The sequence below is a fragment of the Argopecten irradians genome, chromosome 3, assembly GCF_041381155.1.
Source record: "Argopecten irradians isolate NY chromosome 3, Ai_NY, whole genome shotgun sequence".
NCBI classification, from domain to species: domain Eukaryota; kingdom Metazoa; phylum Mollusca; class Bivalvia; order Pectinida; family Pectinidae; genus Argopecten; species Argopecten irradians.
In genome coordinates, this window is record NC_091136.1 from 58,320,519 (window position 1) to 58,336,925 (window position 16,407).

General features: G+C 36.6%; 1 protein-coding gene across 1 annotated transcript in view; it reads left to right on the forward strand.

Moving 5' to 3' along the window:
- Nucleotides 1-13,746, forward strand: part of LOC138319214 (neuroendocrine convertase 2-like) — a 31,181-nt gene extending 17,435 nt beyond the window's left edge. Inside the window, exons 8-13 of the mRNA XM_069262198.1 lie at nucleotides 515-690; nucleotides 1,081-1,296; nucleotides 1,578-1,678; nucleotides 4,956-5,189; nucleotides 10,106-10,270; nucleotides 10,755-13,746. Coding sequence (XP_069118299.1) covers nucleotides 515-690; nucleotides 1,081-1,296; nucleotides 1,578-1,678; nucleotides 4,956-5,189; nucleotides 10,106-10,270; nucleotides 10,755-11,040 — 1,178 coding nt within the window. The 3' untranslated portion in view covers nucleotides 11,041-13,746. The remainder of the gene's footprint in view (nucleotides 1-514; nucleotides 691-1,080; nucleotides 1,297-1,577; nucleotides 1,679-4,955; nucleotides 5,190-10,105; nucleotides 10,271-10,754) is intronic.
- The last annotated feature ends 2,661 nt before the right edge of the window (nucleotides 13,747-16,407 follow it).

Consider the following 16,407-nt stretch of genomic DNA (forward strand, 5'->3'; position numbering starts at 1 on the left):
TCCAACTAACTCTACTGTCTATTTTCAGTATAACTAGGGATATTGTTAAGAATCAATGTAAATTTTGAGTTCGCTTATAATTATCTATCGCGTTATCAAAAGAGAGGACTTTTATGAACACTAATATGAAGCTTCTAACAAATTAGAAATCAAGGTTACAACGCCCCCATCTTTTCGAATCGTTATGACTCAAATCATTGACATTATTTGGGTAAGGACTTTTAATTAAGAATTCCAGTATGGCAATATACTAATACATTACTCTTTCTGCTGTTAGCATAAAAACTAGGTAGTATACAAATACTCGAGACAATTATATATTGTGTCTTAGCAATCCTGAAATATCTTCAAATACACCAATGTTCTCCATAGACAAATACACCAACTTCTCCATAGACAAATACACCAACTTCTCCATAGACAAATACACCAATCTTCTCCATAGACAAATACACCAATCTTCTCTTTAGACAAATTTCGCTTAACTAATGAAATAATGTTATCCGTGTGACAGGCCTACGGATGCTTGACCAGCCTTTTATGACAGATCTAATCGAAGCAAATGCCATGGGACATATGCCCAACGACATCGACATCTACAGCGCCTCATGGGGACCAACAGATGACGGCAAGACCGTAGATGGGCCACGCAATATGACCATGAGGGCCATTGTCCATGGCGTCAATGAGGTAACGATAGCAGTACTTTCTAGTGTAGCTGTGTTTAACACCACGGTGGTTAGATCATTTCAATAGTATATATAGACGTTTAGGTACTCACACTGGAATACAGTAGTGTTTGGAATGTCTACTGAGAGTACAATCTTCTCATAAGATTATGGTTAACACTAAGTTATACCAGCATTAGAAAGCTTAGAGATTTTAGATATATGGTTTTTATAAAGGATCAATTTTCATTTCGGGGTTTCTATGTAAAGGATTTCACTACACCCAAAAGCCAGCCATTTGTTGCTAACATTTTATAAAAGCAATTTTGCATTAAGCAATATCCCATTCCTGAATGAATAGCCATATAATCAGTCTTTGCCTTTAACATCTTCTACCATCTTGTTATTCCAGGGACGCCGAGGTCTCGGTAATATTTACGTATGGGCGTCTGGTGACGGCGGCGCGGATGACGACTGTAACTGTGACGGTTATGCGGCGAGTATGTGGACTATTTCTATTAACTCTGCTACTAATGATGGACAGACAGCTGGTTACGATGAGTCGTGTTCGTCAACTCTCGCCTCTACATTCAGTAACGGCAAGAGTACGCTACGTGACGCTGGCGTTGTAAGTACTGTAACAAACTCTCCTTCCTCTCCACTCCACTCCACTGTCAACTCGTTGACCACAACAGTAACTGGTGCCACAAAAACATTGATTTTCCGACGTTATCTTGATCAGTTTAATTAATCTATCATGAGGTTTAAATTCAAAAATCAAGACTTTCTCTTGAAAAACTTGAAATTAAAAAAAAATACGCTTAATGATACGAACAGTAAAAAGTCCTTCTCCATTGTCTATGCTTATATATATTGGATGTCACTGTTACTGTTATCTAACACTTGTAGGCGACCACAGACCTCTATAACAACTGTACCACCACTCACTCAGGAACGTCCGCCGCCGCACCGGAAGCTGCTGGTGTCTTCGCTCTGGCCTTGGAGGCAAAGTACGTATGGCTTTTCTGTTACCACAGATTATTCACATCTTTGATAGAATTTAATATGTATGTTCTTTTTTAAATATTCATGTTTTTTATTCGATAAGATCTTGACATAAAACCTCTTGATTATGGCAATCATTTCATAGATTTATTACGTGTGAAGAAAAAAAACCCATTTGTTCAGTATCTAAATTCTTGAACAATCAAATAGCATTATCCTTTACTATTTTACAATAAACAGATAGTATCGCAAATCTGACATTTGTCCCCTTGTCAACCGATCAAACTCATTTCAAACTTAATCCGCCCGTGTATCATCGAGGAAAGTTCCCCATGTCCAGCACTACCTGTATCATATTGTAGACGGATTAAATGTCATTTACTGTTTCGTCCGATATCAATCCTATATTGCGCCATGGCTACAGATGGGATTGAGATGGAATACGTTTGCATAAGCCTTTCTTGTTGATTCTGCGGTGGCGTGTATCGGAGAGATCAATGAATGTAGCGATAATCCTCTCCGCGATTAGGCGCTATTGTGATGACACAGGATGCAGTTGCCCAGGTCGGCTTCCTGCCGATAATATTGATTACCCTTGCTCAATGTCCAATTACGTTTCTGACAAGTCCGTAATGGTATAACGCCTTATCTAATGTGACACCTTTAAAGGGAACGTTCGTCCGTTCCTATAGTCCTCGGAGTTACTGGGAATATCTTGGGAAATCAGGAGCCGGCCATGCCTCACTTTATCCTATGAAGAGTCCTTAGAATACACGTCCAGACGGTCAGTGGTAGACTTCAGAGTTAACAGAAATAGTTACAAGATACGGAAGTTCGTACTTATGAAACATCTTTAGTTCCCCGTTGTAATGATGTCTTAAGATATGATCAGAAAGGTTTCGATGTGTATGCTTTTGAAAAGTCAAATTCCGCTCAAACAGACTCTGATAGCACTGCTGTAAACACTTGAAAACACAATTTGGTGACATAAATATATTCCGAACCTGGTCACCTATTTCTTGAAACGTACATTCCTTTGCATATTTTGTCAAAATTTACAAACTACAAAACATATTAGACGGATACATACACACTTTTGATCAACTTAGTTCTGTTGAACCGTCCCAAAGGGGTGATTTATACGCATGTGCAATACCAATCGATTCTTCGCCATTGAACATTTGTGATGCGTCGCTTTTCAGTCGCGGAGTGTCTGTTAACGGATATCATTGATAAATTCTAATATTGTAAAAATGCAGATCAAACTAGTTAAATCGCATGCTGACCACCGTTAGATTATCATTTACAGTGTAGCAGAAATTCAGATGTGCGACGATAAAAGATGAACAAAAATCTAAAGGAAATAACCGTTTCCAATTAAGTCTTCACTGGTAACATGAAATTTTACACTAGGATCAGCATAACTGATCCTTTAACATAAAATAAAACTTTACACTATGATCAGCATTACTGACCCTCTAACAAAAAATAAAACTTTACACTACGATCAGCATTACTGACCATTTAACATAAAATAAAACTTTACACTACGATCAGCATTTCTGACCCTCTAACATAAAACAAAACTTTACACTAGGATCATCATTACTGACCCTTTAACATAAAATAAAACTTTACACTACGAGCAGCATTACTTACCTTTTAACATAAAATAAAACTTTACACTACGATCAGCATTACTGACCCTCTAACATTAAGTACAACCTTACACTAGGATCAGCATTACTTACCCTCTAACATAAAATACAACTTTACACTACGATTAGCATTACTGACCCTTTAACATAAAATGAAACTTTACACTACGATCAGCATTACTAACCCTCTAACATGAAAAAAACCTTTACACTACGATCAGCATTACTGACCCTTTAACCTTTTAGTAATTTCTATAGTAAATCGTATTTGGTGAATCGATTATCACTGTGAAATCGTCTAAGCTAATCAGTTAAAAACGCTTGTAGAGCATCAGAACTGAGAGTTAGTGTACCATTACTAGCTTGTAGCATTGAATTAACCTTAGTTGTTCCTAGAGTTAGTGTTTCATGTATGCTTTTAAAAGACTTGGAACTGAGATTTAGTGTTCGCTTACCAAAATTACATCTTAACTGGGAGAAGTGTCATTTTCATAGAATCAACTGAGGATAAATTATTATTATTACGCCAATATCGACTCGAAATAAATGCAGGAATTTATGTCCACTACAATACAAGTTATAAATAAGGTGTTAAAACTCGTTTTTCTGTAGTTATGCAGCCTCACCTTCTTAACAATGAGCCACAAAATGTCGATTTTTGTAATAATAGTGGCGTTAAAAGACAATTATATAGAAATGCCATCCAACTCTACCGCTCTCCTTCCATGACATTTTCTATAGCATTTTTTGTCGACGTAGAAGTTTTATGTCTCCTGGAGCGGAATATAGAATACTGGCGACAGAGCTGGAGGCGCACCACTATGTACGATAGAAGCCTTGTGAGGTCAGTTCCACAGCAAGCCCACTCCTATATATCACTCCACAGTCTACTGGCTTTATCGGAAACCCTTCGTGGCCATCATATTGAAAGCCGTACACAGGAGTTTAGTAGTCGTTTATCGGGCTTCAATATCCAAACGCTGTCATTAACTATCCATATTTCATCTGAGCAATCCCAACACAGAGTTGTCCTACCACGTCCATGGTGATCGAAGATGTCACATAACTGGCTTTACCACGTCCATGGTGATCGAAGATGTCACATAACTGGCTTTACCACGTTCTTGGTGATCGCAGATGTCACAAAACTGGCTTTCACACTTTAAGTAACATTTGAAAAATTATTGGATACAGTAAGGAACTGATGTTTGTCATATTGATATGTCTGAGCAGACAAGTCTTATAAAGGGACAATTTGGTCCAGGGGTGCATTAAAATTGCGCTAATTAATTAAACCTTTCTAATAACAGTTTTTAACATTATAACCTGCCGCAATTGTCTACTGTGATCAATGGTTGCAGTGCGACGAATTGCTCACTCACCGCCATTTTTCATATTGATGATTATTACGTCTTGTATGCCGAGCCCGAACATTCTAGAATTAATCAAATCATTACTTAATTAATAGTTACTTTCTCCAATAAAAAGACTCCCAGGCTAACATAACGTTACCAGGTGTCTATTATGTGGACTATCCTTACTTACGAGGCCTGGTCTTTACGTAAAGTAGTTATAGAGGGATTTTCAATTAAGATATAATCATTTATCTGACTTTGTGTTTCAGTCGTAACCTGACATGGAGAGACATGCAGCATCTGACTGTCCTTACCTCCAAGAGAAACAAGTTATTCGACCCGTACCAGAAACACCACTGGAAGTATAACGGCGCCGGACTACTGTTTAACCATCTTTTCGGATACGGGGTGTTGGATGCCGCTGCCATGGTGGATCTGGCTAGACAATGGAAACCTCTGCCAGAACGATTCCACTGTACAGGAGGAAGTGTCACCAAGGACATGTACGTCTATCACCTTATTTACCATATATTACGTCCTTTTCGTTGTATGGAATATTCTCTTGTCGCACAGATTAAGGTTACCTTGCTCAGCCTCATTTCGCATAACATCACCATGCTAATTTCAAAAACGATGTCCTCTCACCCGGTAAAAAAATTGTTGTTCCTGTCAAGGTTTCTTGAGGACCAAAGAAGGATATATCTTGTTATTTTGCGAGAGATAAAATGAAAGATCTTTTAACGTTTTAGTTTTAATGTTTACTGTCTGTAAACAAATTAGTTATCCCCTTTTTCATCTCATGGCAGTTAAGGTGATGGGGATAAGTTATGTCGCCTAGTACATGCTTTGCATTTACCCGTTGTATCTAGCGCTACTTTTAAGATACTGATATTATCATGCATTGTACACTGTAACCCTGGTCAATAGTAGCCGCAATACTCTTTAGCTCGATCGGTTGAGTCAGACCAAGAGGTCCCGAGTTTGATCCCTGGCAGAGGCAATGATTAACTGTATAGTAAATCTTGTGCCTTCTTACACATCATTGTCAATACTTTCAATAATTGAAAAATGTTATTTTGCTGTTAAATTGAGTTCATTAATACCCTCCTCAAATGACAGTGATCATTAAAGGACCTTTTGACTGAGCAGAAAATCAATTGAGGCCTTGCTAGTGGTTCTGAATTCAATGTTGCTGACAGACTTGGTTTCAATCACAGTATTAAATTATCTCTCAAATCTCGTGTTTCTGTTTGGTCCGATGAAGTGTAGAATAAATCGCATGAAAGCCGCCATGGTAACCTTCTAGTAGGCTCTCAGACGGTATCTTTACAGCTTCCGATTACTGCAATGTCGAGAGTGCTTCCGAAGTGAACCGTACATTTCAAATAGAGATTCTCAAATAAAGATGGATATACGATTAGTGTCCGTTTGCAATTGCTCCTTGTGAGACAATAAAACAATATTGTACACTACCACAAAGCCCAATTCCCCCAGACATAAACTCCCACAGTTGGCATGTCATGTGATTTGTCAAAGGATAGTATCTGTACATTCCGATGGTTTAGTCCAATAAAAGCCCGTGGCTATTACGCAACGTTTGGTGATTGTAGATGCATGAGTAAAAGGTGTCCTTAATGCGAGTATTGAACGAGTTGTTCACTGTAGTATGAACGTTATATAGCTTCATAATGATAAAACAGTTATCAATCAATAATGTTTCAACTAATACATATAGATTTGTTCGGATGGTTTCCGCTATTTACATGCACTTATATCGTTTCCGTCGGAGTTCAAACTATCCCAATCAGAAGTTTGAAATTATCATCGAAAATTTAGATTAGATCCAATTGCTCAGTCAAACACTGTAGATCGTTAATAATTTCCATTTCATATTGGCTGGTCACAATAACAGGGGTATACTGCTTTTACATGACGCTTATCCAAACAAAGACATGCATGAGAAGTGAACTGCTTTTACATGACGCTTTTCCAAACTAAGACATGCATGAAAAGTGCACTGCTTTTACACGACGCTTATCCAAACTAAGACATGCATGAGAAGTGAACTGCTTTTACACGACGCTTATCCAAACTAAGACATGCATGAGAAGTGAACTGCTTTTACACGACGCTTATCCAAACTAAGACATGCATGAGAAGTGAACTGCTTTTACACGACGCTTATCCAAACTAAGACATGCATGTGAAGTGAACTGCTTTTACATGACGCTTATCCAAACTAAGACATGCATGAGAAGTGAACTGCTTTTACACGACGCTTAGTGAACTGCTTTTACACGACGCTTATCCAAACTAAGACATGCATGAGAAGTGAACTGCTTTTACACGACGCTTATCCAAACTTAGACATGGATGAGAAGTGAACTGCTTTTACACGACGCTTATCCAAACTAAGACATGCATGAGAAGTGAACTGCTTTTACACGACGCTTATCCAAACTAAGACATGGATGAGAAGTGAACTGCTTTTACATGACGCTTATCCAAACTAAGACATGCATGAGAAGTGAACTGCTTTTACACGACGCTTATCCAAACTAAGACATGCGTGAGAAGTGAACTGCTTTTACATGACGCTTATCCAAACTAAGACATGCATGAAAAGTGAACTGCTTTTACACGACGCTTATCCAAACTAAGACATGCATGAGAAGTGAACTGCTTTTACACGACGCTTATCCAAACTAAGACATGCATGAGAAGTGAACTGCTTTTACACGACGCTTATCCAAACTAAGGCATGCATGAGAAGTGAACTGCTTTTACACGACGCTTATCCAAACTAAGACATGCATGAGAAGTGAACTGCTTTTACACGACGCTTATCCAAACTAAGACATGGATGAGAAGTGCACTGCTTTTACACGACGCTTATCCAAACTAAGACAAGCATGAGAAGTGAACTGCTTTTACATGACGCTTATCCAAACTAAGACATGCATGAGAAGTGCATTTAGATTCGTTCCCTTTAGATGCTGATGGGAATACATATAGAAATAGACAATACTGGTTGTTAAAGGAACAATTCAGTCTAAGAGTACATTAAAACTTGCATATATTCGGGCAACAAACCCGTTCTAATGGAAATTAGTTTAGTTGACTTTACTGTGATATGCCAGGAAAGTCCACTGTAGTGAAATGTATGTAAAATGTTCAATCGCCATTACACATAGTCTTGTATGCTGATCCCTGACCCTTGCTTTTGTAGTAAAGATTTTTTGTTTCTAGATCTACTCAAATCAGTTGTATTAACATTGTTATATGAATGTTCTTGTCTAAAAATAATTTCATCAACTCCTTAGTGTTTATGTATTGCATTTGTTTAATGTGCGTTACTTTGACTCTGAAATTTCAATGGTATTAATTAAAATACTTAACAATGTTGTGGAATTTGTCACTATTTCGTGTCATATGTTTCACAAGGAATGTAGAACACTACATTTATGTCACATTTTGCTTCGTGGTTATGTAATGAATTAGCCTCACTGAATTGTCCCTGTAATGTTTTGGTAGTTGGCCTTACCTAATAGATCATAAGAGAATTCTACGTAATTGTAAGCATTTTAACACCTCAACGCTGTTTCGTCTTTTTTTTTTTTTTTTTTTTTTTATTTAAGGATTAAAGTCTCTTTCTGGTGGTTCTATCGAAGGATAAAATTGAGTAGGGTATCGATATTTAATAATTTATATTTACAGTCTTAACTATTATTTTCATAGCTCAAAATTTACACTTAATAGTGTTTATGGCATTTATAAGACTAAAATTGGATTATATCGTTTGGTTCCGACGGGCATTTGGAACAGCCACTCGAAGTGGCGGAAATTCCCGCCAATTTATCAATGAACATACAAATAAAATGAGTTCCGTCTGATGAAGCCTATATCTGGTGTTTTCCCTGTATGAAACTATAAATTGTTCTATTTATCTGTTGTCAAAAACACCATGGTGCAAAGCAGTTTGGTTTTAATATTTTGCTTAGTATTATTACACACGCTTACACAATTCATAATGTGGCAGGATATTTAACGTAGTTGTGACGCGGCGTCCGTTTCAAACCGCCTGTGTCAAGGAGGTGTGACAAACAGAGAGTTTCTTCAATGTTGTGATCACTTGAGTTCTACTTAATCAGTCCACGTTTGAAATTACTTGAATACATGGATGTTTACATAGTTTCATGTCGTTATTTCCGGATTTTGGAGATTTCCAAATGTATCGGACGTCGTTTCGAGGAACATGTACAAACACAGGTAGGCCCACTAAGTACTGTAAACATTTACCGCTCTCAAAATGTTAGCTTATAGACCTCTATTTATATTACTTTTTCAAACACTTCAATAAATATTAGAGATATCTATTACAAGTATTGTAAAGCTACAATTGTAGGATTCCGTTTCATTGATATTTCGAAACACCCAAACGTACATTGTGTAGCTATCGCCGATTCACAGTAGTCGAGTAGATAACGTACAGTAAAGGACTTGTCTGTCCCGCGAGGTGAACAAAAATGCATTTTCGTGCTAGGCCTAGGTCGTTTTGGTTAAACTTATCCAACTCAAAGACTGATGTTATCCTGACATATTTTATTCATTTGCGTACAACCAAAGATGTTAAAAATACAAATAGGATCATCCAACTCTACCGCTCTCATCCTGGATGTAGATCTACATGTTGTAGCGAACAACACAGACTCACCGACACACATGGATTCGGGAACAAAACAAAGTGGCCGCGAAATCTGCAAACTTTCAAAATGACATGGGATTAAACTTATTGTGATGGGGTTGTGAACAGGTTAGTGTTGATATATGTGAAGAATAACATCTTATTGTATTATAGGCGCGGTGACACATGCAGACAATGCCCAGAACAAATTTTACAGAACTTTTACCGAAGGTGGTGAACATTTTGGCCAGCGATGCATTTCATTCCTGGTGTTTTTATATAGTATAAAGGGATATTTTTTTATATATGTATACTATATATTATTGACAGAACGTCAAACTCCTGTGCTCAAAGAGACACGGTAGTGACATAAACAATGTAACTTTTCTACATTTGTATTTACACACGTACATGTATATATGTGTTGAAACATATTTTGATACCTAGTCGTACATGTTCATCGAACGTACGTTCGGTACTGAAAACACCAAAAGTTTCTGATTTTGACCATCATAAATTCATCCGCGCGGCTCCAAATTGCGCGTGACATTCTCAATCTATCGAGAAATAAAGTTGAGTAGCCTTTGGTAGAAATCAACGGGGTTTGTACTATCAATTCACCACTGACTGTAAATATTAGTTTATAAAAGTACAAGATAATTAGATCTTTTAGAATGTTGTGCACCATTCAGCTGGTTAACGCTTATAGAGATACTGTTGTTTCATTTATAACAGGAAGTTTGGCACCAACGAACCAATCCAGATGCACATTGACAGTGACGCATGCCACGGGAGTGATAACGAGATCAATTATCTAGAGCACGTGCAGGCGTTCGTAACCCTTAAGTCTACCTATAGAGGAAATGTTGTGATCTTTATCACTTCACCAACGAACACTACGTAAGTTTAAACCTTAATATTTATGCAAATAACAAATTTTATTTAATATGACATAAAAAAAAAAGTCAAAATCAGTGTCTATAAAAATGAACAAAAGAAAAAAAAGTTAATGAAAACAAATTAACATCTCAGAAAGGCCACGGGAGTGATAACGAGATCAATTATCTAGAGCACGTGCAGGCGTTCGTAACCCTTAAGTCTACCTATAGAGGAAATGTTGTGATCTTTATCACTTCACCAACGAACACTACGTAAGTTTAAACCTTAATATTTATGCAAATAACAAATTTTATTTAATATGACATAAAAAAAAAGTCAAAATCAGTGTCTATAAAAATGAACAAAAGAAAAAAAAGTTAATGAAAACAAATTAACATCTCAGAAAGAATAAGAATTGGAATATGTATATGATTTGTATAAAACCATCATTGCAGGAATATGTCACGACGATAAGGAGTAATAAAGTTCTATATGATTATTTCAGTTCCATGATCCTGAGTCAGAGACCTAATGACGACGACCATAAGAATGGCTTTACCCGCTGGCCCTTCATGACTACCCATACCTGGGCTGAAAACCCTAGAGGACGCTGGAAGCTCGAGGTAACACTTGTACCCGGCAAGAACACCAATGTCGACACTGGAACATTCTTCGAGTGGACCCTGATCTTCCACGGATCACGTGACGCACCCTACAAAAACCAAGTCGAAGACGAGATGAACCACGGGAAGCTGTTCAAGGTGAAGAGAATCCACCAGGAGAAAGCCTGAGGAATGGACAATAAACTACAAACCAAGCTCGGAATCTAATAGTCGGATTTTACATGAAATAGTGTCAGTTTTAAAGGTATATAATTTAAAAAATTCGGAATAATGTTAAAAGGAAAAAAAAGGTCTGTTTAATTAAATCGATAAAAAGAATTGATCATTAATTATTTCATCACTAATATACTAACTGTAATCACGATAAATTTACAAATATCAATAACTTGCAAACACGAAGCACTTATTGCTGCTCGGAGCAAGTAGAACGGATAAATATATATTTTTATATGAAATGGCAAAATATGCAATTATTTTGGATGATTATTATAAAGATTGAATCGCTTCGAGAACCAATATTTGCTTTGTGACGTGACACGGATATGCATTCCTGAATGAAATTTCCATCGAGATATTTCTCGGTAGAAAATGATTGGAATCGCATAAAAGAATGACTGTAGGTCGACAGTTTACTTAGATATTTAGCTGTAGACCCGGTTCAAATTAGACTACTACCGACACAAGTTACCATAATGACGAAAATTTACAGTCTTCCGTGTCCTCAAAGTCTGGTGCCTTGGTACTGGAGAGTCTTGGAAGAAGTTCAATGTCTCGGTAGAATTCTAAAACTATTACAAATGGGCTGAGTGCCATTTTATTCCCTTAGTACCTTAGTTCCCGAGTGTGTACTCGATGACCTAAGATGTCCTCAGTGTGACCATGTGGTATACTATGGTATTAAGGTATGGTAGACTAAGCCAGTTACTGGTCTACTGGGATCAATGTTTGTCTGGTGGTAACGCGGTGTTCGACAATCATACTGTTTGCAGCATGTGCATGTTAAAAATATACCTTTCGTAATGAGATATTTAGTTGTAGTCTTTGACATTTTAGAATTGTAACATGGTAAGTGACTTCCTTTACATCTTTAAGTAAGAGATAGGTTCAGGCCATGTCAAACAGTGATGGTGACAGAACAAGGAGTTACGACCAAACATCAATGATAAGGAGTCTCTTACATCAACAACTTCTAATCATTGTAATGTACAAGTGAATTATTACAAGTCTCCTTCGTATAATCGGGACTGGTGTCTGTTAATTCACATGGACAACTTGAGTTAGACCTTTCTAAATGTAATGTAGCCATGATTATCCACCTAAATATTAGTACGGCTATTGAAAGGCGCCGTAAAGTTAATAAGATTCTACATTATTTTATAAAAGAACATTTCTGGTTACAACTGTCATTCCGTTTGTACTGGGTAAACAAAGATCACCATGTTCTATCACCGATGGTGTTTAAAATTCAAATGATATTCTAAATGTCATGAAAAGAAATGATTTCTCAAATATTATATACAGTTGAAGTTTGGATGAGATAATTGTCGATATAAAAAAGCAATACTATCAGGTTAGTTTCCACTAGCTTTTAACAACACTTAATAGTAAAGGTAAAAGACATTTTTTCTCTGAAAAATATTAAATCGATATACAAAGGATAATTGAATTTTAACATGACATAAATACGCCCTCTCTATGACCTCTCTAATCAGACATAATACTTAGTAAAGATATTTAGCAAATCGTTCATTGTTTTAAATACATTAACGTTACCATATAAAGTTCATCAACTTTCTTTTGTGATACAGAAACCTGAAAGACTGACGTTTTTTCTTAACCGTTAAGTATTATTTCAGTGGTAATTTAAAAAAGAAATATATGAATATATTTTGCAACGCAGTTTCAAAGATAACAGTAAAATAACATTGAGAAACAATGGTTTTGGTCTCCATTACAAGAATGAACACTTTGGCCTGGTCAAAAAGGTATTTCAAAACAATTGTTTATACGAGAGGTTTTCACCGGTACAGAATGTGATATCATACTCATTTCATTGTCAATTTATTGTTTTTCCGTTGTTCTAATTTGTGATGAAAAAAAAAGAATTTTATATTTACACGTCTATAATGCAATCGGTTCTACATGTGATTTACATGTACATGTGATTTACATAGTGTCGTCGGCGAAGGTGGCGCGTGGTAAGATACATATCGAGAACAGATATCACTAATTTTGTTTATCAATGGCGAAACATTGAAATTTTTTTTTTTTTTTGTAACAGAGGCAATATACTAGCTTTGTGACACCAATGAATGGCTGATATAGGACCTGATAAATGCATGAGATCAATTTTCTGTTTATCAAAGCGATATTACATTGTTCGCTGCGTGGAAGCACCTTGGTAGAAGTGTCTGTGGCGGAGGTGATGCACCGAGTTGTAGAGATATAAACACCAACTGCATTACAGACGTGTAGATTGTGCGTTATGTTATAGTGTTATTTGGGATTCCACCTCAGGCCAACATGGCTTCAAAGGCCAGCTGCACTGGCTTATCTTTGGCATGGTATGGCCGTTTAAATACTAATAGAAAATTTACATGTTTATTAATTACTTCAATATTTAAAAAGCTTAAATTGTTTTTGTATATATGACAAACGTATAATTTGATTTCCAAATAATTTGTAAAACTACTTTTTCTAATTATATATTGGTATATTGATCTTTACCACCATAAACAATTAATAAACAGAGTGTGTGTAACTAATAAAGTGATATGAATGTGTACACAATAAAAAGGTATATTTTGTTGATTAATTTGAGAATATCCCAACTGTTGTAATGTTATGTTGCAAATAAAATTCGGCCAAAGTGTCTCGATTTTGTTTGTTGTTCTATGGTTATTACTTTGCTTTGTAGTTTGGCGGCATTCATTGGTTGACGAGAACAAATATGTAAATGTCTTCTTAATTTGACTCTTCCAAATTGCAAAGAAAAATCAATTTAATTAAGTACATGAAAACTTTCTTATTTTGTCAATTTTGAGGTATATGATATATGACGACTCCGACTAATACCGGTAAGTACATCGTAAGAGCTCGGTGGGGCCGCGGTAGCCGAGTGGTTAAGATGTCTAGACATATTACCAAAAGCCCTCCACCTCTGAGACGCGAATTCGAATGAAATGCGTGGCAGTTTCTGAGTTCTGACCACTGGTCGGTGGTTTTTCTCCGAATTCTCCACCATTTAACCTGACACGTCCTTACATGACACTGTCTGTTAATAGGACGTTAAACTAATAAACCTATAAACCCGTAAGAGCTCGGTCTGGTGCTATAGATTGTGAGATTTATTAAGTGTCCATAGTTTGTTCGTTATCGTTGGTTTCAGACTCTGAAAAACGTTCATTATTTGTAACATCTTTGACGGTGTTCAAAATGTCCAATTTTGATGAAGATACGTATAAACTGTTCATACATTACTACGTCTAGCTTTCTTGCTTGGAGACTGCAACAAAGCTCTATACACTGTAGGAAAAGTGATACCATTGCATGCGATACTCTACTGGATTATTCAGTCCAAAGCTGAGACTCTGCCCATAAACACGCCATACTGTTCCTGTCATTGGATGAAGCATTTCCTTAAACGAAACCTTAGTGAAGCTATTGTCAGATTCAAATACAATCGTGCTCATGACTCTTCCGATGCAAAGAATCTGTTATCTATTATCGCTATGTACACTCACAAATAACCGAATCTCCATCTCCTTAGATAACAGTTGATTACATAATGGATTGAACAGGAAACCAGACAACTGTACGATAGGTTCGTGGGCAGTCAAATTTAAACCATCACGCCTAAATAGAACATAATGTAAGACCAGATTATTTGGTTTATTTGAACAAAGACGCCGACAACATCATTTGATTACGACCCTTTTTGTCCATTTCATGTGACGTCAATGTGATTTTCAGTTGTAATGAATATTCATGTGGACTGTTTCTGGCTATTTGGGCAGTGATATGTCGACTCTGGATAAAGGATCTATTATAACGTGAATAAAGAATTCCTCGGGAGATCTGCTAACACTTGAGTGATTTAATGGCTTTAAGCGGTCTGGTCGATACTCGGGGCCTACAGAGACATGACCGACGCAACCACACGTGTGTCATTTAGGTAAAGACTGGAATCAAGTGACGTACGACGTTTAGAAGCATCAACAGGCGCGTGCCACAGTGACGCCCCGACTGTCGGAGGTGTTTGGGTGACGTTAGAGGTTGTTGTGTTTGACACATAAGACACACTAGTTGGTTGTTTCCCACTGTTGTAGACGTCACTAAATGGTAAAGCGCTTTATTACGTTACAGATAATATTTTCTTTAATAATTTATTGCTATGTTTGGCAAACATATCCAACATATGTATTTGTTATGATCAAAATTTCAGTGAAATATTTACTCAGCCTCCAGCACATTTCTTTCTGTTGTATTTTATATATTTTATGTCGTTACAATATATCAATAAGATATTAACATTTGATATTTTGTAAAAGTCGTCTCGGCGTCTATCGCCAATAATTTGGGACCCAATACTGCATACATTTGGTCCATATAACAGTAATAATATGAAAGTTTGCACAAATGACAACAAGTCAATGATAAACAGCAATCATATGTGATTTTCATGAATACAGAAAAAACATTTAATGTATATTTTTTAGAACTAGAAACTCTAAAGCGTCAAAAGATTCGACTGTTCCCTGCGAACAGTTATACAATGCAACAAATATTTTATTGTATATTGCAAATGCGGGCGTGATTTGTTGTGCTAAATTGCGTTCAAAGAGTCAACAATTTGGTCATGTTGTACACTAGATTACCTTGAAGAAACCTACCCAATGTATGTGTGAACTACACCAACCTCCAGCAATACATATCAATACTGTTGGGGAATGGTAGATTCTTTGTGGATTTATACCAGAAAGGAAGGTTAAGAAATGTCGGAAATGAAAGTAAATGAAATAATTGTCATATTCTCATCAAAATGAAAGAAAAGCAAATTGTTCTGATCGTTTATCAAAACAAAAGTAAAACCAATGGGAAACTATCTGGTTAACATCATTATCTACCTTGGTATATATGACGAAGCAGGAACTCTTATTGATTTTACTCGTAAGTGACAACGAATTCCAATCGGAGCTGCACTCGGCCAATGTTATCAACTTTACATACTGAAGCTTCACTGGAAGACTAAACATGGTAAGCTAAAGCTGGGGATTACAGTTGTGTCTGGAAAGGACATGGCCACACACACCTTGGAACAACGCAGAGTCAGGAGTCATAAAACAGTAAAATGTACAATTCAAGGTAATGAAGGATCCACAAATACCTTCTCATATATGAACATTATCAAAGACCCATTGAAAGTTCATGAATTTCATGAATAATGGCGGCCTTCCGTTCCCGTGTGTAATTATGAAAATTGAGATATAAGCTTACAGTACAAAATTTAAGTAATAACGGTGATTAGCAGGTGCA